This window comes from Arachis stenosperma, chromosome 9 (genome assembly GCF_014773155.1).
Source record: "Arachis stenosperma cultivar V10309 chromosome 9, arast.V10309.gnm1.PFL2, whole genome shotgun sequence".
Lineage (NCBI taxonomy): Eukaryota > Viridiplantae > Streptophyta > Magnoliopsida > Fabales > Fabaceae > Arachis > Arachis stenosperma.
This window is the reverse complement of record NC_080385.1, coordinates 2591154-2618711: the sequence shown is the minus strand read 5'-3', so window position 1 is coordinate 2618711 and position 27558 is coordinate 2591154. Positions and strand designations below refer to the sequence as shown.

Sequence of the window (27558 nt, the reverse complement as noted above, 5' to 3'; positions counted from 1 at the left end):
ACTAATTAATTATATAATTTTTTTCTTCTTATTATGATATTTCTATATATCCATTTGTGAAATTTATGTTGATTAACAACAAAAAGATTATCAATCTATAAAAATTGAAAAGAATAGATTAAAGAAGCTGGATTATTGCAGAATAGTTTCGCTCAAACAAAGAATCACATCCTTGAGAAGCTCCATAAAATAATAAGCATCTTTTCCTCATATCCTTCACTCCATCAACACAACAAATATATGAAAAGTTACATTACTCTTTTTTCTCTGTTTTTTCTTTTTTAAACTACAAGTGTTTGGAGGCAATAAAGTATTAGAGATTCTATAAGAAATAAGACTCACGCAACAATATTGATTACTTGATAGTCAAAACTTGAACCGACACCACGGATTAATCATAGGAGGAGCGATGCTGCCCCTTTCAGCAAGAAATATATTGAAGTCAAGTTTCAAATAGAAAGACATTACTCAAACAAATGGAGGACTTGGTTGGCTGAAGCACGCAGCACTTATTTCAATTCTCCATGGTCTTTGCTTGCTTTTCTGGCTGCGTTTACAGCATTAATTCTCACTTTTATTCAAACATGGTATGCCGTGCATTCTAAAGATCAGTGAAAACTTGTTCGGTAACGCAAGCTTTTTCCATATGTAAACGAAAAAACAATTACAACCTCTTGTTCACTGCAAAGATTACAACACTACTATTTTAATTTAAGTCCCTATTTGTTAAATAGCAAGTGTTAGTAGTCTATTTTATCATCATTTGAATTTTGCTGTTTGGAATGAAAATGAGTTAACCCTTAACAAACAATACTATACAAGCTTGAATTACAACCATGTTTTTCCATTACATAAGGAATCAAATAATGCCAATGAGTATGGGTCTCACACACACAAATAATAGACAGAAAACAACTCGAGGTACACTCTTTTTTTTGTCTAAGAGTTTTAGATGCAAACCATGATCACTGTGGGTCACACACACACACATACACGGACCCTTATCGTTTAAATGTGGTAACTAATTTGTAGGAGAATGTATGGTATACCATGTTTGAAGAACAGCGAGAATTAATCCTAAAAGTGCAGCCAGAAAGGCAAGTAGAGACCAGGGAGAACTGAAATAAGTACTCCGTGTTTCAGCCAGAAAAGTTCTCCATCCACTCGAGTAATGTTGTTGAATTTGACGCATCACTTGGATATATTTCTTACTAATGGGGGCAGCATCGGTGGTGTATATTTGATTGCACATTTTAGCGGGTAAGTCATGCCCAATATCATTAAAGAATTTGGCCACTTCCTCATCCCTTAGAAGCAAATTTTGGATAACACCAGCTGATCTAAGCTCCTTCACATCCTCAGCATCATCTATCAAGCAATCCATGAAATAAAGGTAACAACAACATTCGAAGTTGTTGTGAAAGTCCGGACACATCTCGTATGCAATCAAGTTTCGAAAGAAGTAATGCGTGACATTGCTGAATATCCACAAAGGAAGTGTCAACTCTCCACCAAACCATCTTGAGGTGAAAGTGATGTCATGCCACTTCCATTCATCACTCTTGTTTGCCTTAACCTTGATCCCTGATTTTCTGAGATCACGTATGTTCTTGTAAGTTTGCCAAACTAGGGAGGAACGAGGACGAGGACGAGGAGGAGGAGGCATCTGAATACCACCATTTTGGTTTGGGATATTCTGTTCAATCTCTGTATGAAAGTAGAAAGAGCGAAGAAAATCAAGTATATGATTTCTTATAGGGATTGTGATGGTTGTCCTTCCACTCCGCTTTTCTTCGCCCATGCTCATAAAATTTGTGATTAAATAGTCCAAGTCAGCACCTTGTGTTTTGCTCAGCAGCTGCAGAAGTTTGATTGGAAGTTGATTTTCCAGCAATGGAATATCTCTGCCAATATACATCAGCTGATCAAGCTTTAGCTTCAGTTCTTCTGGATGCTCAGCATCAACGTGGTCCATGTAATAGAGCAAAGAGCATCCATCCTCAAACAGCATCCAAATAAGTTCTTCATCACTATACTCTTCAATTACATCCTCAGCAAACAGCTCCTTCAGTTCCACAATGTTATCTCCTACAACTCCATACAAATAATTCGCTGCCGTTTGCTTGTTACCATTGTAAAGAGGTACTTGTTTACTGTACTCTTCAATGCAGAGGGATGTCCATTGAGATTTCAAGTGTTGACCTTGTTGCCTCAAATTTTCGTTGGCATGATGAATGGGACCAAATGATATCAGTTTAGGTATGCAATACTTGTAGAAGTCGGGATTTTGACGCCAAAAAAGAGGAACTCTTTGTATCTTGGGAGTTGAAGAAATTTGATTATTATCTTGGAATGTTTGATTGAGTAGTTGGGCAAGCTTTGCTTCCCTTGCCACCTTTGCATCCTCTGCCATTGCAGATGATACACCAACACTTGACGTTATTTAATTTGTACCTGCTCACACCACAAACAAAAAATCAACATTTATTAACACTCCAAATTATTATTTTAGTATATTATTTTTTACAAATATGCTACTTGTCTAAAATCAGTCACTAAAATCAGTCACTAATGTATTTATGTATAAATATATGTGTAGTTTAATTTATTTTTAATGTGTATTTATATTTTAATATGTATTTTATACTAGTGAGACTGACTTTGATAACTGATTTTAGTATACATCTAACATAACTCTATTTTTTATCAACTCATGTAATCAAACGGATAAGGAAGCTGCCTGTGTATTTATTAGTTTAGGCAAAATTTAGGCATTTTAAAAATAATAGTGTTTTAGTAATTTTAATCCTTCATCTTAATTATATATATAATATAAATTAAAATAAACCACTACTATTAGAATATTAAGAGAATGAATCTTTTTAATTGTTAAAAAAAATTGAAGGAGTAAAATGTGATCTTTAACTCTTTATTATTCTCTTTTTCATGTTTTTTCTTAGTCTCACTTATAAAATTATTAGTAAGAGATTACACTTTACTCCCTCAATTATTAAAAAAAAATTGAAAGGATCTACTCCCAAATATTCTTGACATATTTGAAATTTTTTCATAGTTTATTAAAGGCTGAATTTTGGTGTTGGGAAAGAACTTTATTTACATTACCAAATTCTTATGTCTAATGTCATCTTTTATTTTGTTAGTGCATTATGTAAAATCATATTAGATATATATAAAAATAAATTCTTAAATAAATTATTGGTATAAAATATATTAAAATATGAATATACATTAAAAATATGAGAAAAAATATGTATATATAAATACATAATAATTAATTTAGTCACTGATTTTTTATATACACATGTTATTTTCATCTCATGATCACCTTCTATTTTTAAATTTTATGTTCCATATAAAGTACATTTTAAATAAACCTAACATCTTCATCTTATGCATCTTTATTCCCGTCCTATACATTTTTTATTTCTTACTTAAATTTTTTTTAAAGAATTAAACACATATTTTAAAATATATTCATAATGACAGTATCAAAATTATACGATAGAAAAAAAGGGATTATAATTCATTATTCATAGATATTATTTTGTAAAAATTAAAATAAAGATGGACTAAATACCATAAAATCACTTATCCTAAAAAATTTAAATTGATAAAATGAGATACATAAATAATTATATATTTATCACACTATTCTCTCACAAATTCTTTTTATGGATTTGCATAAATTTTTGTATAAACATTTTTGTTTATACAATTCTTTTCTTTTAGAATAACGACAATATAATTCTAAAATTTTAAATTATCAAAATTTTAATATCATGTTATAAAGTTATTTATTTTAAAATTAAAATTAAGAGCAACTACAACAACATATTTTTAGAATATCACTTTTAATATTTACAAAAAGTGAACTAATTTAAAATTAAAATTTATATTGAAATTGAGACAATATCATTTTAATAAAAAATTAATATGAATTTGTCACTTATAAATATTTTGATAAAATAAATAAAAATAATATAAACTTTAAATTGAATTGAGATTAAGTATTGGAGTGATAAATTTTATATTTAATTTTAAATTATTATTTAAGATATGTAATTTCATAAATACTAAAAATAATAAATTGAAATTAAAATTAGTATTAGAGTTGTTCTAATAGGAGAAGAATATATATCTATCACTAAAAGTATATATGTACGTCATCGTTTTATAAACATCAATTAAGGATGCAAATCAATAATTTAATGGAAAGAAAGCAAGGAATGCAACAGAATGATTTCTGAGTTAAATAATTAATAACAAAAGAAAAAGGTTTATAGGAAGATAGAAGAATAGGGTCATAATAACTTGCCTGGTAATGAGAGGAGAGATATCAGAAGTGGGAGATCAAGTATTGTGTTTTGAGTTTGGACACATATATCATATTAATTAGTAATTGGAGGAGCATGCATCTATCTATATATGTATGTCGTATTTTCAAATTAAATATATAGGAGAGCCTACACACTCATTTATATACTTCATTTTAGGTTGCTCCATTGGCTCTTTATTTTATCTCTATATATTGGACATCCTTTACCCTTCTAAGCAAGCAACGTCGTGCCATGCTTTATTAGGTAATTAAAAACTTTACACTAATTTGATTTAAAAATAAGGTTTTAAAAATTTAATGGCGGTTCAACTAAAATAATCAAAGTTTAATAAAATAATATATAAAATTATAAAAAATCATATAAAAACGTGATTATATTAAAAGTACCATATAAATCAAAATCTTACATGCAAGTATAGCATAAGAGTCAAATAACAATAAAAATATCCAAATAAAATATTTAATTGACACGCTAAACACGTAGTTTGAATCTATTATAACACTTACTACAAAATTGTTAATCAAAACATCCTTGTTTAATAAGTTATAGTACTATATATATTATTCGTTGTTTCTTAATATACATCTTTTACTAGAGGCAGTTTTGTTTGAAATTATTTCAGATTACTATAGCCACCAATTCTCTTGATATCTTTCTTTTTTTTCTTCTTTAACACATAAACTCAACTCAGCTGGTATCAGTAATTAAAGTAAAAGAGTATCCGTCTAACTAATTGTTAACTATATACTTTTTTCTTCTTATTATAATATTTCTATTAGCAACAAAAAGATGATCAATCTATAAAATTGGAAAAGAATAGACTAAAGAAGCTGGATTATTGTAGAATAATAGTTTCGCTCAAACTAAGAATCACATCTTGAGAAGCTCCATAAAATAATAAGCATCTTTTTCTCATATCCTTCACCCCATCAACACAACAAATATATGTAAAGTGTTACATTATTATTACTCTTTTCTTTTTTCTCTTTTTTCTTTTTTAAATTACAAGTATTTGAAGGCAATAAAGTATTAGAGATTCTATAAAAAATAAGACTCGCGCAACAATATTTGATTACTTTATAGTCAAAACTTGAACCGAGACCACGGATTAAAAAAGAAATATTATCTTTGCCTATAATCAAATCATGTATTAGGTTCAAAATTATATATTACTTGCATTGAGGAACTCCTCCACTAAAAGATTAACAAACTAAACTTAGGTGGTGCCTTGAAACTTCTTAGAAAGTTACTTATTTGTATTGTCTCTATTGTGGGACTAAGAGCGGTGAAATTTAATCCAATAATAAACATATACTAATATTTGAGAAACAACAAAAATTTAATCTAAATAATTTAAAATTATTATCATATTTTTAAATAAAATAATTGTAGTTATTGTCTGTTTAACATTACGATAAATATATATTAGATAGTTAAATTTAAAAGACATATTTAGAAGCATTATTTCAAAATTATGAGATCATTTGAAAAATTCACATTACTTATCCGTTTAAGATAAGATTCAATAATATATATTTATTAAATTTTTATTTTATTTTATTTTATTTTTTGGATGAAAAAATTTTATTGTATTTATTATTGTATTTTATGAGAGTCATGGTTTCCTTTTTAAGGAAGTTATATAAATTATCATGTTTCTTTTTTAACTTTTTCTCATAATGAATCTTTCAATTTAGTTTAGGATCCAACCCATCTTTATTACTTCTATTCAAGTAAAAATTCTATCTCAATCTTAATTACCTCTGTTCAAACAAAAAATAAGCTAAAATAATAAGAATTTTTAGATAATTCTATTAAAAAATAAACATAACTAATTTAAAAAAGATATGCATAACAACTTTTATTTTTAAAGAAAAATAACAAATAAAAATAAAATAAAAATTTAATAATTTTCAATTAATTTTCTCTTCTCATTAACTTTTGGCACCACTAACTTGATTATAGTATTATTTTAACTTTTCAAGTCGTAATGCGTACATAATACATACACTAACTTTTTACAAAGGAAAATATAGGAAACCAAATCTAACTAACAAAAAATTGAACAATTCAATTAATTATAATTATTTTAATTTCTTTTATTTAATTATAATTATGAATATTAGATATTAATTGCTTGATAGTTGATATACTAAAATAGAATTATTGTGATACGTTCATCCATCCATAACACAACGGAATCACGGAAGAGGGTTTCAACTTCCTTTTCTTCACCTTCTCACTCTCCACGGCTGTGAGGATTGTTTCACTATTTATCACAGCTACGGTGCCGACATTCTCCAACCAACCATCCTTCCCGTGTCACCTTGCTTGGTTCTTCGCCGTTCGTACCGTCATTAGTGGTGCCGTTCGTGAGTTGGTGCAAGTGTTGTTCATGGTTGCAGTGCATCCTTATTTCGTCAACGATACCGTCCACAGTCCCGACGCATTCGCATCGTCGCGGCCTCCCATCCGTTGCATCGCAGCGTTACTAGACCCCATTCGCAACGCGCGATCAACTACTCTGATCCATGGCGATTCCTTCATTCGCGATGCACGGTCTCTGTGATTTTTTCCTTATAACGCGCCACCGCAAGCCCCCACCGTATACATAATGTAAGATCCCGAATTTTAAAAAAAAAATAATAAATTATTTATGATCCATTATATTTATTTAAGATAATATTTTTGAAAATTTCTATATATAAAGGTTGAGTAAATTCTTATTTATTATTTAGAGTCCTTATAATTGAAAAATAATGAGTATTTCATGTCTTAATTTTAATATATAAATTTTAACCTTATTTTATAAATAAAGGAGGATTAATTTACTTATCTCTAATTTTCACTAAATTGGTATTTAACCGAAAATTATTTAAAGATTATTAATTAGAAGATATTTTTTTAAAAGATGGATACTTTATATTTAATTTAATTTTTATTATTATCCTACTTTTTATTTATTTCATAAAATTACACTACTATCTCTATTGTTCACAAAAAAAAATACCTAAACCTAATTTTCTATCCTAACCCTAACTAAACTACACTCACCTCACCCCACACCCACACTCACGGTTAGCCCACACAACCCACTATCCAGCTCACCAACACTCAAAACAAACAAAAAAAAAAGAGAGAGAAACGAAAGAAAGGGACGAGAGGAGAGGGGAGCTACGGTAAGGGAGAAGGGGGAAGAGAGGGAGAGAGCGACGGAGAGCTGTGCCCTGCCGCCGATCCGCCACCGAACTCGCCGCCCAGCCGTCGTCACGTCACTACCCAGCCACCATAGCATTGCTGCCTGCTGCCGCCGAACCTATTCCGCCGCCGAACCGATTATCGCGTTCTGCTGCACGCCGTCACGGAGGAAGACCAAAACCCAGGGAGAGGGCCGCGCAAGGAGAGGTCGGCGTCGCCGTTCCCTGAAGCCCGTGTCGCCGTCGAGCCCAGATGAGAGAGGAGAGACCGAGCCTGAACCCCGAAGAGCTGGGAAGAACCAGCGCCGCCGCTGTGCCATCGTCGTGGACACCATCGCCGCCATTCGTGCCTCTGATTCGCGCCGGTGTGACTTCTGTCGCCGTTAGGCTGCCGCTGACGTCACCGCCGCCATAACCGCCGTTGCTGGTGACCGCCAGTGGAACCCTGATCGTCTTGGTAAGCATTTCGTTCCGGAACCTTTGAAATCAATATTCTGTTATGTTTGGCTAGAGATTCTGAGATCTTGGTTACCGTAGGGTCGAGCTCCGAGGTTTGCATGTCAAATTTTTAGGTCGCCGTTGAACCACTGGAGTTTCTAGCCGTTGTCGATGTAACACCCCACCACACAGGGCCTTACGCTTAAGTCGTAAAGCAGAGGTGGCAAGGTATTACGACCTCTAAAAGAAAATGATATCTACATAGATATAGTTGGGTGAAATCATATCTAGGAGCCTTGAAGAACAAGCTAAAAAAATCGATAAACAGAAAATCGTGACACACTCGCATGGATATTCGTAAAACGGACAGGTAAAATCGAAAGATAACTGAACATATATATACATATCAGAGTTTCAAAACTCAGATAGCAAGCTCCAGACTCGACCTGCGAAGCTAAGGCCGACCAGAGTATATAATTATGTATATATACAACCCAAAATAAAACTCAAACCACAAAATAAACCCCTGTATCTCCAAGTCGACCTCTAGGAGGGACAAAACACAAAATATACATGCGGAGATTCTATAAACATATATACATAGCCTAAAACAAAATATGACAGTCCAAAAGACAGTTCTTCGCTCGTAAGGAGGATACCCAAACGCTCAACGAGGTGTCTCTCGACCTGCATCTGAAAAACAACAACATAGTATGGGATGAGAACCGGAGGTTCTCAGTATGGTAAAGGTGCCCGCATAGTTAATATAAAAGGTCTCGGGAAAGCCAGAGGCATTCCTATAACTCCGACACTCAGAATCATTCTTAAGGAAAATAAACTAAACCAAAAGTTAGGTAAGCTATCTAAGGTATTCTAGTTCTGAATCTAACTTTAACTTAATAATTCACGTTCTGTCTCCTCTAATCCTTCGAATCATTGGTGGAACAATCCTCTCTCCTCACACCTTCGCCAAGAAAGATTTCTCAGAAAACATACACATATAGTTCAAGCAAGAAAAGCACAGGTAGAGAAGCATTTACAGCAAGTAGAACAAGTAGCGGATAAGCAGAATTAAACAGTTAAGCAAACCAAAACAATGCACACTCAAGCAAACAAACAAATGCATATGATGTATGCCTGTCCTATGGCTGATGAGTCTCATCTGTCGGTTATACAGCCAACCCGACAAGTCCTGGTAGTTAACCATTGGACAGTCCCTCTGTGTGCGCATCCCCAAGCTCAATAATATTCCATGGAGTTAAACTCCAAGCTCAAATATAATATTCCATGGAGTTACACTCCAAGCTCAATAATATAGTATTCCATGGAGACGAACTCCAAGCTCAATAATATAGTATTCCATGGAGACGAACTCCAAGCTCAAATATAATATTCAATATTAATATATATATGCATGCCCATGGGGGAATCCGGGGAGTTAAAGTGCCCGGTCACATCTTGCGACAGAGGGTCAACAAATAGTCTCAAATATACAAGCCACATAATAATCTCTTTCCCTTTTAAAATATTACCTCAAATCAAACTCCAATTCTTAAAGAAATTTTGGCAATATCTCCTCTAAGACTCAAATTTCTGCCACCCTTCAAGGGTCCTAACTATCAAACCAAACACCTCTCAGTCACTCAAATCATTTCCAATAACAAATTATTTCATAATCAAACAAATACCAATATTAAATCTTTTTCCAAACCGACCAACTTCAACAGCAAATTATTGACAACAGCTAAACCTCACATTTTATACCATATACACAAACCACCAATTATTCACTCAGTTCATCCCTATCTTAAGGTCTTCTAGCCTAAGTTTTCACGTGACATTAAACATTAACTACGAGAAACCAAAACCATATCTTCGTACGGAATCAAAATATTCAAAGCTCTGGAGAAGCTTTCTGACCGAGCTATCGAAGAAGAAAACGTCCAGAATCGTCTTTGCCTCCTAAAACTCTCGTTGGCCAAATCCAAAGAAAAGAGGAACTACGTCATTGTCAACTTTCACTAATCAAAAATGGTGTCAACGTGTAGAGGAGAAGGTTACGAATACTTTCACCGGATTAGATTTTTTATTGGAGTTATGGATTATAAAAAATGGAAGCCGGATGTTTGGAGGGATTTACGTTCTCACGTTTCTCTCTCGGTCACTCTTCTCTCTCGCCACTCATTCCTTCATATACTATATATGTATATGACGGCAGATAATCATAACTAGATATTTCATATATGTGTATACGCATACAATAGCTTTCCTTAAATAAATGGCTACCGCCTTTTATTTATATATATATATATATATATATATATATATATACATGCGCATATAATAATAATAATAATAATAATAATATATGCAATCATAATGCGTAATGATAGTAATGATATATATGTAGCTTAATGTAAAACATAAACCGCCTTTTGTTTTCATACTTTATAATTAATAATGATAATAATATTATAATAATAATAGCAATAGTAATAATAATAATAATAATAATAATAATAATAATAATAATAATAATAATAATAATAATAATAATAATAATAGTAATAATAATAGTCACATAGTGAATATAATAACAACAATAAATACATAATACTAGGGAGTAAAACTATATAAACTTATAGTACATATAATACTCATGAGAATTATATCCAATGTTTATAATAATAATAATAATAATAATAATAATAATAATAATTTGATTAAATTTAAATTATTATAAAATCAGTTCAATTACTGATAATAAAATAATTTTTTAAAAATAAGGAACTCTAATTTTATAAAATAAATTATAAATTATTTATATTTATATTTTTAAAATTGAGGGTTGCTACATCCTATCCACCTTATAAAAATTTTCGCCCTCGAAAATTGATATAAAATGGAAGAGACTCATACTAACGTAAATTCCCTTCTTAAACATGTCAAAGAAAAACAGAAAGATTTGACATGTTTAGTTTGCAAATTCAGGATATTCTTATGGCTTAAAAGTCTACGCAAAGCGGAATATACAAGATAAACTCGATGCAGAAAGGTTATAAGGCAGGTTGGTATTGGAACGACGTGTTTATCGCTTCTAATACTCGCTTCATCTAGCTCCCAGGTTCTGCTGATTCTAATGGTGTCACCTTTCGTAATTCAATCGAAACTGGTTCAGCCTCTGACACTAAATCTATCACAACTTACTCTTTCTCTTGACACATAACCGATTATCAATTACGGGTTCAACCTATGTCATGTCTCTTCCTCATAACTTACCATCTCTGGGTTTCAGGTAACTGTCCCACACAACTCTCAACATTTTCGGTTCTTTATGTATAACTTAAGTTGTATACTCAAAATAATTCAACCCACTACTGCTGCGCCACTCTTATTATTATTCTTCAAGAATTTAATCACTTTTCTAGGCTGACCAACTATCGTTCTGTCTCAACATTCGGAGGTTTTTAGTCGATCGCTCAATTGAAAATCACAAGGCTCACAACTCGGTAATGTACTACAATAAATGCTACGTGCTATTTACTACGCAAGGCAGTCAGAAATTTCGATTATCAGTGCGTGATTACCTCTAATCGAAGTATCTGCGGTTCCAGCACCATCCGCTGTCATAGTGAACATGCGTCCCTGATGTTGTGCCTTTCCAGCTTCTTGATTCTTCTTCTTTTCTGGACAATTCCAAGACAAATGCCCAGCTTCACCACAGTAATAGCATACACCTAAACCAGCCCTGCACGGAGTATTCGGGTGGTACTTTCCACACCTCCTACAAGTTAAATCATTCGGTGGGGTCTGAGCTTGCTTTCATTTGCCTCTTCCCTGGCTGTTATTATTTCTGAATCTCTGGAAGTTATTTTGACCCAAATGTGGTTGTGGGGTGTAACCGCCTCGCTTAAAATCTTGTCCTCTAGGGGCGAAGTTCCTTCCCTGATCTCTCCTAACAAAAATTCGCTGATCACTCTTATCTGATGTCGCCTTTCTCAGACAATCCTCAGCAACTCTACTTTTGTTTACCAGTTCTGAAAATACTCTGATCTCCATTGGTGCAACGAAGCTCAGAATATCACTTCGAAGACCTCCCTCATACTTAATACATTTCCACTCAGCAAAATCATCAGGCGCACCTTGACAAATACGAGAAAAGCGACATAACTCCTCAAACCTGCTAGTATACTCAGCAACAGTCATCTGTCCCTGCTTTAACTGCATCAATTCAAGTTCTTTGGCATTTCTGGCTGAATTAGGAAAGTATTTCTTATAGAACTCTGTTCGGAAAACCTCCCAAGGAATCACAGCGCCATCTGGCTGCAGGATACGTCGTGTCCCCTGCCACCAATGCTGAGCCTCACCCTGCAGCTGATAAGTTCCAAACTCAACCCATTGCTCCTCAGGAACCTGCTGAGCCTGCAGTGCCCGTTCCATAGCATGAATCCAATTATCTGCATTTGTGGGATTTGAGGTTCCCCTAAAGGTCGGAGGGTGAACTTTCAGAAATGTAGCAAGTGTCATGGGACCGTCCTCATCATTATTGTTTCTGTGATTACCATGGTTTATCTGATTACCCAGTGCCTCGGCTGTCGCCTGCATAGCCGCAGCCATATTTCCCAAGGCAGCCATGAAGTCTACTGGATCATTCCCTGCCAGGCCAGGAATAACAGTGCCTATCCTACCTCTACCTCGGCCGCGACCGCGTCCGTGAGTCGACATCTGGTCCCTTCACACACCAAACAAGTGATATTAAGTTGATTAGTCTCAATATCGCAAGTCTAATGCTTCAAGTTTCAAATGCATGCTCAAGAACGTTTATGCCGCATATATCAATCAGATATCCTAATAGCACATATACACACCCAGAGTATGCCCAGAAGCATAATCAGTCCATTCCTCAGGCTCTATAGGATCGAACTGCTCTGATACCATAATGTAACACCCCACCACACAGGGCCTTACGCTTAAGTCGTAAAGCAGAGGTGGCAAGGTATTACGACCTCTAAAAGAAAATGATATCTACATAGATATAGTTGGGTGAAATCATATCTAGGAGCCTTGAAGAACAAGCTAAAAAAATCGATAAACAGAAAATCGTGACACACTCGCATGGATATTCGTAAAACGGACAGGTAAAATCGAAAGATAACTGAACACATATATACATATCAGAGTTCCAAAACTCAGATAGCAAGCTCCAGACTCGACCTGCGAAGCTAAGGCCGACCAGAGTATATAATTATGTATATACAACCCAAAATAAAACTCAAACCACAAAATAAACCCCTGTATCTCCAAGTCGACCTCTAGGAGGGACAAAACACAAAATATACATGCGGAGATTCTATAAACATATATACATAGCCTAAAACAAAATATGACAGTCCAAAAGACAGTTCTTCGCTCGTAAGAAGGATACCCAAGCGCTCAACGAGGTGTCTCTCGACCTGCATCTGAAAAACAACAACATAGTATGGGATGAGAACCGGAGGTTCTCAGTATGGTAAAGGTGCCCGCATAGTTAATATAAAAGGTCTCGGGAAAGCCAGAGGCATTCCTATAACTCCGACACTCAGATTTCAACCTAAGAATTCAACTAAACCAGAAATTAGGTAAGTTGTCTAAGGTATTCTAATTCTGAATCTAACTTTAACCTAATAATTCACGTTCTGTCTCCTCTAATCCTCCGAATCACTGGTGGAACAACCCTCTCTCCTCACACCTTCGTCAAGAGGAATTTCTAAGAAAACATACACATACAGCTCAAACAAGGAAAACACAGATAGAGAAGCATTTACAGCAAGTAGAACAAGTAGTGGATAAGCATAATTAAACAGTTAAGCAAACCAAAACAATGCAAACTCAAGCAAACAAACAAATGCATATGATGTATGCCTGTCCTATGGCTGATGAGTCTCATCTGTCGGTTATACAGCCAACCCGACAAGTCCTGGTAGTTAACCATTGGACAGTCCCTCTGTGCGCGCATCCCCAAGCTCAATAATATTCCATGGAGTTAAACTCCAAGCTCAAATATAATATTCCATGGAGTCACACTCCAAGCTCAGTAATATAGTATTCCATGGAGACGAACTCCAAGCTCAAATATAATATTCAATATTCATATATATGCATGCCCATGGGGGAATCCGGGGAGTTAAAGTGCCCGGTCACATCTTGCGACAGAGGGTCAACAAATAGTCTCAAATACACAAGTCACATCATAATCTCTCTCTTTGTAAAATACCACCTCAAATCAAACTCCAATTCTCATAGAAGTTTTGGCAGTATCTCCTCTAAAACTCGAATTTCTGCCACCCTTCAAGGGTCCCAACTATCAAATCAAACACCTCTCAATCCTTCAAATCATTTTCGGTAACAAATTATTTCAAAATCAAACAAATACCAATATTAAATCTTTTTCCAAAAACCAACCAACTTCAATAGCAAATTATTAATAACAGCTAAACCACATATATTATACCATATACACAATCCATCAATTATTCACTCAGTTCATTCCTATCTTAAGGTCATCTAGCCTAAGTTTTCACGTGACATTAAACATTAACTACGAGAAACCAAAATCATACCTTCGTACGGAATCAAAATATTCAAAGCTCCGGAGAAGCTTTCTGACTGAGCTATCGAAGAAGAAAATGTCCAAAATCGTCTATGCCTCCTAAAACTCCCGTTGGCCAAACTCAAAAGAAAGAGGAGTTACGTCACTGTCAATTTCCACTAATCAAAAATGGTGCCAACGTGTAGAGGAAGAGGTTACGAATACTCTTACCGAATTAGATTTTTTATTGGAGTTACGGATTACAAGAAATCGAAGCCGAAAGTTCAGAAGGATTTACGTTCTCTCTCGGTCTTCTCTCTCCGTTTTCTTTCTGTTCTTTCCTCTCGCATACGTTAATGATATATATATGTATGATTAGTACGCCGCCTTAGCTTCCTTTATATTATATATACACTTTATGAAAGGGAATTATAATAATAAATTATACTTATATAGAAGGAAGCTAAGAATGAATTATAATAGCATAATATTATATTACAAAGCTTAATATTATATGTATACGTATACATAACGATAATGATAAATTTTAGTATATATATATATATATATATATATATATATATATATATATATATATAATGATTGAAGTATTAGGTTAAATAGTGAATAATAATAATAATAATAATACATGAACAAACTTTAGTGAATAATAATAAGGTATATTATATATATATAAACGAAAGCATAGGTAATCAAAATAGGAAAGTCAGATAATAATAATAATAATAATAATAATAATAATAATAATAATAATAATAATAATAATAATAATAATAATAATAATAATAATAATAACATGAATTTGATTAAATTAAAATTATTAGTTCAATTTTTGATAATTGAATAATTTTTCTAAAAATAAGAAAATTCTAATTTTATAAAATAAATTATAACTTATTTATATTTATATTTTTAAAACTGAGGGTCACTACATTCTACCCACCTTATAAAAATTTTCGCTCTCGAAAATTGATATAATATGGAAAAGATTCATACTAACGTAACTTTCCTTCTTAAACATGTCAAAGAAAAACAGAAAGATTTGACATGCTTTGTTTGTAAATCCAGGATATTCTTATGGCTTAAAAGTCTATGCAAAACGGAAGATACAAGATAGACTCGATGCAGAAAGGTTATAAGGCAGGTTGGTATTAGATCGACGGGTTTATCACTTCTAATACTCACTTCATCTAGCTCTTAAGTTCTGCCAATTCTATTGGTGTCACCTTACGTAATACAATCGAAACTGGTTCAGCTTCTGATACTGAATTTATCACAACTTACTCTTTCTCTCGACACCTAACCGGTTATCAAACAGATATTTCTATCGGCCTAAACTCCTAGTCCGTATCTAAGTTCAAAACTATGTCCAGTCTTTCCAATCCTAAACTTCTCAATTCGATTATGTAACCTAAATGAAAGCGGGGTCCTAGCTCTACATAGAACAAATCCATTCTACGCATTCGGTATCATACTTACCTCGATCCTGTCGTGGCCAACCCGTATCTGCGGCTCTCCCACGCGAACAATCCCTAGACATATGTCCCGGTGCTCCACATCGAAAACACATTCCCAGTCCGTACCTGCGCGGCTCTTCTGGAGTGGTCTCACCAAAGCCTTCCTGTAGCAGTGTCCATTTCATGGAGCAATCCTCAGCGAGCTGGCTCTTCTTAACCAACTCAGTGAAATTTGTTAGCTTTTGTGGATACACGTAATTAAAGATATCTCTCCTTAGTCCTTTCTCATACTGAGCACACTTCCATTCCTCATAATCGGTTGGATTTCCTTGACAAGTTTTTGAGAAACGGCACAGGTTGTCGAATTCACGGGTATAGTCAGCGACGGACATATCCTTTTACTTCAGCTGCATTAACTCCAATTCTTTTGCAATGCGAAACGCATGCAAGAAATATCTCCCGTAAAACTCTGTCTTGAATCTATGCCAAGGGACATCCGTTAACTCCACCTGCAAGGTATAACACAACTCTTGCCACCAATTCTGAGCATCTCCCTCCAACATATGAGTCACTATCTCCACTGACTGTACTTCAGGAACGTGCTGAGTGTACAAAAACCTCTCTACTTCTCGAAACCACTGATCAGCCTCCAGGGCATTAGCGTTTCCGTTAAACCGAGGTGGACCATTCTTGAGGAAATCAGTAAGGGTCATTGACTTATAGTATCGACTTATGTTACTCGTACTAGCACTAGGGTTTCCACCTCGACGTCCTTGCACTGGTTCAACCTCGGGATTTTCTCTCCGTATACCTCGTTCGGATCCACGAGACGACATCTGGTCCCTGTTCACACCAAACAAGTGATATTAAGTTGATCAGTCTCAATATCGCAAGTTTAATGCTTCAAGTTCCAAATGCATGCTCATGAATATTTATGCCACATATATCAATCAGATATCCTAATAGCACATACACACACCCAGAGTATGCCCAGAAGCATAATCAGTCCATCCCTCAGGCTCTACAGGAACGAACTGCTCTGATACCATAATGTAACACCCTACCACACAGGGCCTTACGCTTAAGTCGTAAAGCAGAGGTGGCAAGGTATTACGACCTCTAAAAGAAAATGATATCTACATAGATACGGTTGGGTGAAATTATATTTAGGAGCCTTGAAGAACAAGCTAAACAAATTGATAAACAGAAAATCGTGACACACTCGCATGGATATTCGTAAAACGGACAGGTAAAATCGAAATATAACTGAACACATATATATACATATCAGAGTTCCAAAACTCAGATAGCAAGCTCCAGACTCGACCTGCGAAGCTAAGGCCGACCAGAGTATATAATTATGTATATGAACAACCCAAAATAAAACTCAAACCACAAAATAAACCCCTGTATCTCCAAGTCGACCTCTAGGAGGGACAAAACACAAAATATACATGCGGAGATTCTATAAACATATATACATAGCCTAAAACAAAATATGACAGTCCAAAAGACAGTTCTTCGCTCGTAAGGAAGATACCCAAACGCTCAACGAGGTGTCTCTCGACTTGCATCTGAAAAACAACAACATAGTATGGGATGAGAACCGGAGGTTTTCAGTATGGTAAAGGTGCCCGCATAGTTAATATAAAAGGTATCGGGAAAGCCAGAGGCATTCCTAGAACTTCGACACTCAGATTTCAACCTAAGAATTCAACTAAACCAGAAATTAGGTAAGTTGTCTAAGGTATTCTAATTCTGAATCTAACTTTAACCTAATAATTCACGTTCTGTCTCCTCTAATCCTCCGAATCACTGGTGGAACAACCCTCTCTCCTCACACCTTCGTCAAGAGGAATTTCTAAGAAAACATACACATACAGCTCAAACAAGGAAAATACAGATAGAGAAGCATTTATAGCAAGTAGAACAAGTAGTGGATAAGCAGAATTAAACAGTTAAGCAAACCAAAACAATGCAAACTCAAGCAAACAAACAAATGCATATGATGTATGCCTGTCCTATGGCTGACGAGTCTCATCTGTCGGTTATACAGCCAACCCGACAAGTCCTGGTAGTTAACCATTGGACAGTCCCTCTGTGCGCGCATCCCCAAGCTCAATAATATTCCATGGAGTTAAACTCCAAGCTCAAATATAATATTCCATGGAGTCACACTCCAAGCTCAGTAATATAGTATTCCATGGAGACGAACTCCAAGCTCAAATATAATATTCAATATTCATATATATATGCATGCCCATGGGGGAATCCGGGGAGTTAAAGTGCCCGGTCACATCTTGCGACAGAGGGTCAACAAATAGTCTCAAATACATAAGTCACATCATAATCTCTTTCTTTGTAAAATACCACCTCAAATCAAACTCCAATTCTCATAGAAGTTTTGGCAGTATCTCCTCTAAAACTCGAATTTCTGCCACCCTTCAAGGGTCCCAACTATCAAATCAAACACCTCTCAATCCTTCAAATCATTTTCGGTAACAAATTATTTCAAAATCAAACAAATACCAATATTAAATCTTTTTCCAAAAACCAACCAACTTCAATAGCAAATTATTAATAACAGCTAAACCACATATTATACCACATACACAATCCATCAATTATTCACTCAGTTCTTTCCTATCTTAAGGTCATCTAGCCTAAGTTTTCACGTGACATTAAACATTAACTACGAGAAACCAAAACCATACCTTCGTACGGAATCAAAATATTCAAAGCTCCGGAGAAGCTTTCTGACTGAGCTATCGAAGAAGAAAATGTCCAAAATCATCTATGCCTCCTAAAACTCCCGTTGGCCAAACTCAAAAGAAAGAGGAGTTACGTCACTGTCAATTTCCACTAATCAAAAATGGTGCCAACGTGTAGAGAAAGAGGTTACGAATACTCTTACCGAATTAGATTTTTTATTGGAGTTACGGATTGCAAGAAATCGAAGCCGGAGGTTCAAAAGGATTTACGTTCTCTCTCGGTCTTCTCTCTCCATTTTCTTTCTGTTCTTTCCTCTCGCATATGTTAATGATATATATATGTATGATTAGTACGCCGCCTTAGCTTCCTTTATATTATATATACACTTAATGAAAGGGAATTATAATAATAAATTATACTTATATAGAAGGAAGCTAAGAATGAATTATAATAGCATAATATTATATTACAAAGCTTAATATTATATGTATACGTATACATAACGATAATGATAAATTTTATATATATATATATATATATATATATATATATATATATATATATATATAATGATTGAAGTATTAGGTTAAATAGTGAATAATAATAATAATAATAATACAGGAACAAATTTTAGTGAATAATAATAAGGTATATTATATATATATAAATGAAAGCATAGGTAATCAAAATAGGAAAGTCAGATAATAATAATAATAATAATAATAATAATAATAATAATAATAATAATAATAATAATAATAATAATAATAATAATAATAAATAATAATAATAATAATAATAATAATAATAACATGAATTTGATTAAATTAAAATTATTAGTTCAATTTCTGATAATTGAATAATTTTTCTAAAAATAAGAAAATTCTAATTTTATAAAATAAATTATAACTTATTTATATTTATATTTTTAAAACTGAGGGTCACTACACTGCTTGACTGAGATAATGTCTAATTTTATTAAAATTGAGATTTCTGATTGGTTTGGCTTGAAATGATTTTTGATATCTAAAGTTCTGAGTTTTGTTTATTGGAAACTGATTTGGTCTTGAATCCTTTGGAAAGGAGTTGAGGATTGGTTTGGTTGGGACCTGAAAGGGTGGCAAAGTCCAAGTTTTAGGAGAGATGCTGCCGATTTTTCATAAAGATCTAGATTCTGTTTTAAAATGTGATTTAGAAAAAGATTTGGACTTGAGAGGTTCTACGAATTGGTTGTTGATTGAGCTGCTTGGGCCTAAGGCCGTGGTTGATTATGAGATGGGCTGAATGCTGTGTTTGGTTGTGTTTTCGGTTTAGAAAAGTATGAAAAACCAAACTGGTTCAGCATAGACTTAATGAACCTATGCTTGGAATAGTTTGATCATTCATGCTGTCTAGGAAAAAACTTTAAAAAAAAAAAGAGCTTTTGGATTTCTGAGAAATTAACAGCTTTCCCTTTTAGAAAGGATTTCAGATTTTGAATATTAAATCTTTGGTTTTGAAAAGAAGCATAAGGCGGTTATTAATCACTATACATTAAAAACGCTTTTATTTTTTGGTATCTTATTATAGCAATTATGTAACCCTATAGTGAGAACCCTTTCGAGGACGATGTTCTCACTCCCCTACAGGTTTTTCCCTTTTCAGGATATGGGCGACGGAGTTTCAGGAGAGTTATATTTATTTTCTGTTTATTCGACATTATTTTGTATTATCTTAGTTTTATGTTTCCCTCGCCTTTAATTTTGCAAGTCTTCACAAGAGGGATAGGATTTTGATTATGTAATGCTTGTAATATTAATAATATGTAGATATATGTATATCTTTTGTAAGTATTATGGTTTGTTTTGTAAATGTGATTGTATGTTATCAGATAAGAAGCCTCTTGAGCGGTTATACGGTTTAATTTTTTTAAAACAGGCTCATATTTTAGTATTAATATTTTAAAAGTCATCGTAATATCCGAGCTATTAGAGTGGTGCAGCCGGAAGCGTGACATTTTGATAGTTAGGGTGTTATACTGTTATACATAACGCCGTCCAAGATGTTGTCGTTGGTCACCCTACGGCACTTCTTCTTCTCCTCTTCCTATTTGGTTTTGAATGATTTTTTTAACTAATTTTTTATGTTTCTTTTTCCTAAATTTTAGATGATTCTTTTTATTAGTTTTGGATGATTTTTTTTCTTATGTTTTGTATGTTTTTTTCTTAAAGTTTAGATGATTCTTTTTTCTATATCTTATATGTTTTTTTTCTTAAGATTTAGATAATTCTTTATTTAAGTTTTGATTTTTTTTTTTTGGAATTTAGACTTTTTTTTACTTTCTTAAAAGAGAAATTAGGATTTGCGTAATAAATAGTAAGAGATGAATTAGAGTAAGAAGAGGTAATTAATAATCATTAATTTTATATTTGTTAAAAAATAAAATTTAAATAATTAATAATTAATGACAATTAATTAATATAGAATGCAGTTTAAATATGTTTGTTGGCTTATTGTTGACTATATCCCTCTTAATTTCTTAGCGAAATTGTTTCACAAATACCAAGCGATTTCTATTTTTAATAATCTTCCAAAAATACGAAAATATTTTGATAACCAAAAAGTATTAATAAAAAATTATTAAAATTTTTTATTTTTAATTTTATTTAATATATTTTATAATAAATAAATATTAAATAAGACAAATTTAAATTATTTTAACTAATTATTTTTTGTCTTTCTAACCATTACCACAAAAATATTATCTCCCTCCACTCACAAACTTGATTACTCTTAATTTTTCATAATGCGTGTTCATACCAATAACAGATATTTTTATTAACATTTCAAAACTGTGTAAGTCACCCTCGAAAGAATTATACTTATTTCATGATTCGACGGTCCATAATATTGAATTATTTAATGGTTGTATATAAATATATTTTTTAAATTTTTTAATAATAACAGTTAAATAGTTTTTATTTAATTTTAATTAAATTAATTTTTATATATATTATTTAATTATAAAATTGATTTTTTATTTTATAAATTATTATTTTATTATTTATTATCATATTTATTAATAATTAAAAAAAACAATAACAAAATAGATCTTTTATTAATCGTCATAAATATTTTGACAATTTAAATTAATTGATTTTTTATTCTTAATCTGTTACATCCATAAATATTAATAAAATCGTATTTCTTGATAATTCAATCAATTGGAGTACAACACAATAAATTGAATGTTAAACTACAATATGATTTTTCTAAAATTCAATCGATTGAAATTGTTACACAATCAATTGAATCATGTTTAGAATGTGAATTTTTCTTATTCATCAATTGATTGTTCGTGTCATCCAATCAATTGAAGTCTTTGAAATAATATAAATTTTTATAATTCAATCGATTGGTTATGTTATCGAATCAATTGATTTACACGGTAGAATGAGATATCCCTTTCCTAATGGTGTTTCAGTTACTTCATCACACTTGAAAGCATATGATGTGTGTTTCTTGGTAAGTCAGTCAGATTTGCTTCCTCCAAACACAAACACTCTTTTTCTGTAATTGATTGAGCAAGATCATGGACTAGCTCATGCATTTTGAAATAAATATCACCTGAAAGAAAGAAACAAAGAAAGAAAAAGATTAGAGATTGGTTTTGCTTTGACCAGTGAAGATGGCTGTAAGAAAGAAATTATTTGTAATGCAAAGTGCAGCCAATGTTGAAGAAAACTCCAACAAAAATGAGTGGATCATCTTTTAATTTCTACCATTTATTCATATACTTTATCCAAAGAGATACTTTAATTTGTCTCAAATCAATAATTTCCACACTATTGATGCCTTTTTTTCTTTCGGAGATCCCTTCTATAGCCATAAGAACACTTCTATTATTGAATATTAGAATTGCAACTTGCAATGAGTAATAATCCTCATCAGCTTTTGTTTAATACGGATTATTGACTAAAAATCAATATGAATTGAACTTTTTATGCTGAATTTGAATTGAATTTTAGTTCCATTTTATATTCTATAGCTCGTGTAAGAAGTGTAAATTAGATAATTAATTTATACATAACTAATTTTAGGATCAAAATTATTGTATAGATAAATATGTAGAACAACTGATTGATTAAAATGTGTATTTTAAGAACTTTAAACTATGTTAGAAAAACAAATGTAGTATATCATTCGAATCTTATGTATATTTATAAACTATCTAAAGACTATATAATATCTTTGAATGGTACAAAATTTATAGAATAGATTGTCAAATTGATCTTCGAAAAATTATTCATTCTCCAAATTAATTTCCAAAGACATCATCAGAACATGCATGGGGATATGAAAGAAGCAGGAACCTTAAAACCAAAATACACAAGTGAAAAAAAAATGTTTACTAAAGTTATATTATCAACTCATTTCACGGATAAAGTAATTTTAGAATTTAATTGATATTTTGTTTCTTTATTCTATATCTTGATGCACAGGTAGTCACGTATAAACTTTTTGTATAGTAAGAAAATAAATCACAAAAATTTAGTTTAATAAATTAAATTTGCAATGAATGATAAATCATAGACATAAAAATGTATGAGATATGAAAATGACATTTTTAAAAGAGTTGTTTAAAAGATATGAAAAAGAGGTTAAAAGCATAATATGTATTTAATATTATTGAAAATTTTAAAATCTTACCTTTTAAATAAAATGTCATTTTACTATTTTCAAAAAGTATTCTTTGTTAGTGTTGTAAGTGTGAGAAGTGTTGAAGTTAGTCCCACATCAAAGAAAGCAAGAAAGAGTGAGGAGTTTATAAGATGAGAGACCCATTAACTTGCTACTTTAAGGTTTTGAGTTGGATGTGGTGTCATAGTAGTTTTGTTTTTGTGGTATTTTCATCTTCTTGTTCTTGTTGCACGTTTTGTACTTTATTTTTCATCATAGTGAAGCCTAACATACTCAAATATAAATTGAATAAGAAAGTTATAAATATTTTATAAGTCCTAAAATAAATAATTATACATTTTTAACAAAAATTAAAATAATTAAGAATGGTTGGACCCTACCTGTGTCATATGGAGCATATACATTTAGGAACTCGTCAAGAATAAGTACTCATTGTAAATCGTTACTTCTTGAATAAAAAGTCTCACATAGACAATGAATTGTTCCTGAAAAATATTTTTAGAAAAATGGGGTGAGTTTTACAACTCAGTGATTAGACAATACATTTATAATCGACATGAGACCATATAAACATTATATCAAAATAATTTTAATTAGAAAATAATAATTCATAATAATAAGTGAATCAATAAGGGATTTCTCATATAAAAATCAAATCAAAAGTCCACATTTGGGTAGCTCCACCTCTATGGGTAGCCCTTTCTTCTAGTGTGTCCGTACGGAATAACAGATCCAACGTGTGACCTACACGTTAGGCTAGCAACGCCCCTACTAGCTGAGGTCTGAGCCAAATTCATCTAGGTTAACGTCATAACCGCCGTTAACTACGGTTTTCTAATACGAGCCTCCCAAACCAATTCAAAACATATAACTTCAAACACAACAAATCTTTGGTTTTTCAAATATATAAGGTATCGAATCAAATCAAATTAGATAATAATTTCTCATCCAAATCATATTCAATCATATTTTCTCAATCTTAAGACATTCCAAAATATTTCACAATTCCAAAATAAGTGAGTACTAACAAAATTTCAATACTTCAAAAATACATATTCGAATAAAATCAAATGCTTTAAAATTATATAAAACTTCTTCAAACATACATATAGTCTCATAAAAATATATAGTCTCATGTGCATTTAAAATAAGTTTAACAAGGATAAGCATTTAGTTCTAATAAATCAATTAGTAAAACTAATTTAAAATCATTTGATAATAATCTTTGTAAGTATAACTAAGTTCAAGCACCGTATATCCAATTAATTATAGACGTAAAGCCAAACAATTATAAATGTAAAGCGTACTCACAACTTGTTCCTAAGGGACCGAAGAAACTGAAACCGGAGTGCCAAATTAAAAGGGTGAAGATGGTTGGAATAGAATGGATCGAAAGGACGTAGAATTTAGACCGAGGCAGTAGCAACAACTCCAACTAATCCCGCAGCAACAACTTTGTAATAGTCACAGCTACAACGGCTGAAACAGAATGGAAACAAGGTAGCATAAATGGAATAGTAGCAGAGTAAAAGTGGAAACGATGCAAGTTTAAGAAAATGACCTAGACCAAAACAAAAGCACTATTCGGCGGCGTTTTTCCAGAAACTACAATGGGGATGGCGACATTAGCTCCGATAAGATGCTTAAACCGGAAGTATAGGACCAACAACAGCGCCAGCAAGGAATGGCTCTGACGGTGGCGCGCAGCTCGAAGGTGACCTCCTTCCCCAGCAACAGCAGCAGCAGCGGCAACACACCACTGTTACCCCTCTTCCCGGCGATGAGTTCTGTCGTATTCTCCTTTCCCTTTCGCGAAGTCTCTCCCTTCTCTCTCCCCGTGCTCTCCTTAGTGATGGCTACTTGGCATGGCGGCAGTTGAGGCTCAGCGGCGACAGAGACAAAGCGCGGCAGCTGTAGCAGTTTGACGGTAGTAAGGCAAAACGGCGGTAGTCCTTCTTCCTCGTCTCCTCTCTCGCGCTTGTCTCCTCTCTCGCGCTCGTCCCCTCTCTCAGACGCATCTCACTCGGTTCTGGCCTCTGATGGCGATGCGACGGCGGTGAGCTGGACGCGGTTGGCGGCTAGCCGCGACGCGACGGAACACGAAGGGCGAGCTCCAGGCCGACGATGACGAGGCGCGGCTCTCTTTCTCCTCGCATGGTGTTTCAGCGTGGACAGCTCTCTCTTTCCTCCTCGCTTCTCTTCTCACGGTCTCCCCTCTTCTCTCTTTCCCTTTTCTTTCTTTCTTTTTTTCCTTAAGTCTGTGTGTGCCGTGAGGGAGAGGGTGTGAGGTGAGTGAGGGTGGGGCTAGAGTTAGAGAAAGAAGAAAATATCTAGGGTGGATCCCACAGTCTCATCTGTTGTTTAATTAATTTTTTTTCTGGTTATTACAAAAAATCTTGGTGTGTTGGCTTGTCTCTAATTTCTGGTTTATATGATTTTTCCGCTGCTATTATGTATTATTGTGCTGGTGTTAATACTTGTTGTGAGTAAATATTATTGCTCCTTTAATTCTTACAAGTAGAAAATTGTGTATTTATTCTTATCACTCTTAAATAGTACGTCAACAATATCCCTTTTTTTTTACTATGCATACTAATATAAATATTAAAAAGACAATTCTTCATGGATATATTAAAGGAGTAACAACAATGTCTACCATTATTAACCTTTTATAAATACCAAGCGGGGCAAATTCTTCGTTATAACCTTTCATAGCTTAGGTTGTGGTTGTTGAACATAACAAATTGCATAGCTTCGTTAATTAATCTTTCATTGATACTAATTGATACATACTTCTAAGTTTTATAATTCTTTCGTTCTTAAATGACTATTTAAATAAAGTGAGACAATGAAAATTGTTTGCATAATGTTTTCCTGAAAATTTCTTAGAGCATCTCTAATGCTAGTTTTAATTTCATTTCACTTTGAGTTCTACAAGTATATTTATAAGATTATATGTTATAAATAGAAATTTAAAACTAAAAATGAAATTTACTCCTCCAATATTTAGTATTAGTTCAATTAAAATTTTATATATATAATCATTTCCAAGTTCTATATAATATAACCTATTAAAATATAAAATATATTGATACTATGTAGGGGTGTTAATGACAATTCAAGTGGTTGGAGATGAGAGGTGTGAAGATGTTTGGTATGACGGAAGTTGCAAAGATGGAAACTCCTATTATTGTATCGTAGATTGCATCATCAAATATGGTTTCACAGCTGGTGCAGATTGCAGAGATTCTTTTTGTGCATGCACCCATAAATGTTTGTCCTATTAATTATTGAGAAGAAACTCAATATTTGAATTGTATTATGAGATGAGTGTGATTATAAAGTGTGAAACCGTGAAAGTGTGAGGTTATTAATTTATCAGGGGATTATTTTGTTAAATTCTATATACAAGAATAGAAGTTTTTTTTTCTTTTTTTACGAAAGATAATAGACTCGAAACTAAAAAAAGAATAAAATTTGAGCTTTAGAAATCATGGCTATTTTCATATTCTTTAAAATTATTTGTTAACGGAGTGTACAATTGATCTTTAATCCTTTGACCAAAAATTAAAAAGTAAATATTCTTAATGATGTGTTAGCATATAATATATTTACGTTTTTTATATATAAAATATGTGTGTAAAATAAATTTATTTATATTTTATTTGAATATGAAGTATCGTATTTAAATTTAAATACTAAATAATAGTCCTCACATCTCTAATACTATTATAAAACAGTCACAAAAAAAAAAATACTATTATAGAGTTACCGATAGATGGCTTGAATTTCTTTGTTTGGTAGGATAAGAAAAATGAATCAAATATCCCTAGCTTATTGAAATTCCAGATTTAGAGGAAGTGATTCTCTTGTATTATTAATAAATCATAATGTTAATATGTATAAAGAAAAAGGGACAACTTAGTTGTGGCTTCAATGGACAGAATAAAAAAAAGTATAAAATTGAAGAGAACATTTATATTGCAGTGCTGTGAATGACTTGTAATTCTATTTGTAGATGCTAAGAATGACTTGACTTGTTACTGACTTAATTATAGTAGGAATTGAAGTATATAAGAAGCATCAAGAATAAGCTGTGTAATATGAAAGAATAGTACAAATGAAGA

The 27558-nt window shown here is 32.7% G+C and overlaps 2 protein-coding genes across 2 annotated transcripts; both read right to left on the bottom strand.

Moving 5' to 3' along the window:
- Window positions 1-1021: 1021 nt before the first annotated feature.
- On the bottom strand, window positions 1022-2413 carry LOC130948369 (uncharacterized). The gene has a single exon (XM_057877087.1). The coding sequence runs from the start codon at window positions 2411-2413 to the stop codon at window positions 1022-1024; it is 1392 nt and encodes a 463-aa protein (XP_057733070.1).
- Window positions 2414-11536: 9123 nt separating this feature from the next.
- On the bottom strand, window positions 11537-12718 carry LOC130948368 (uncharacterized). The gene is made up of 2 exons (XM_057877086.1): window positions 11824-12718; window positions 11537-11679 (listed from the first exon to the last, which is right to left on the bottom strand). Exons 1-2 carry the CDS (start codon window positions 12716-12718, stop codon window positions 11537-11539), a joined length of 1038 nt encoding a protein of 345 aa, XP_057733069.1.
- Window positions 12719-27558: the final 14840 nt, after the last annotated feature.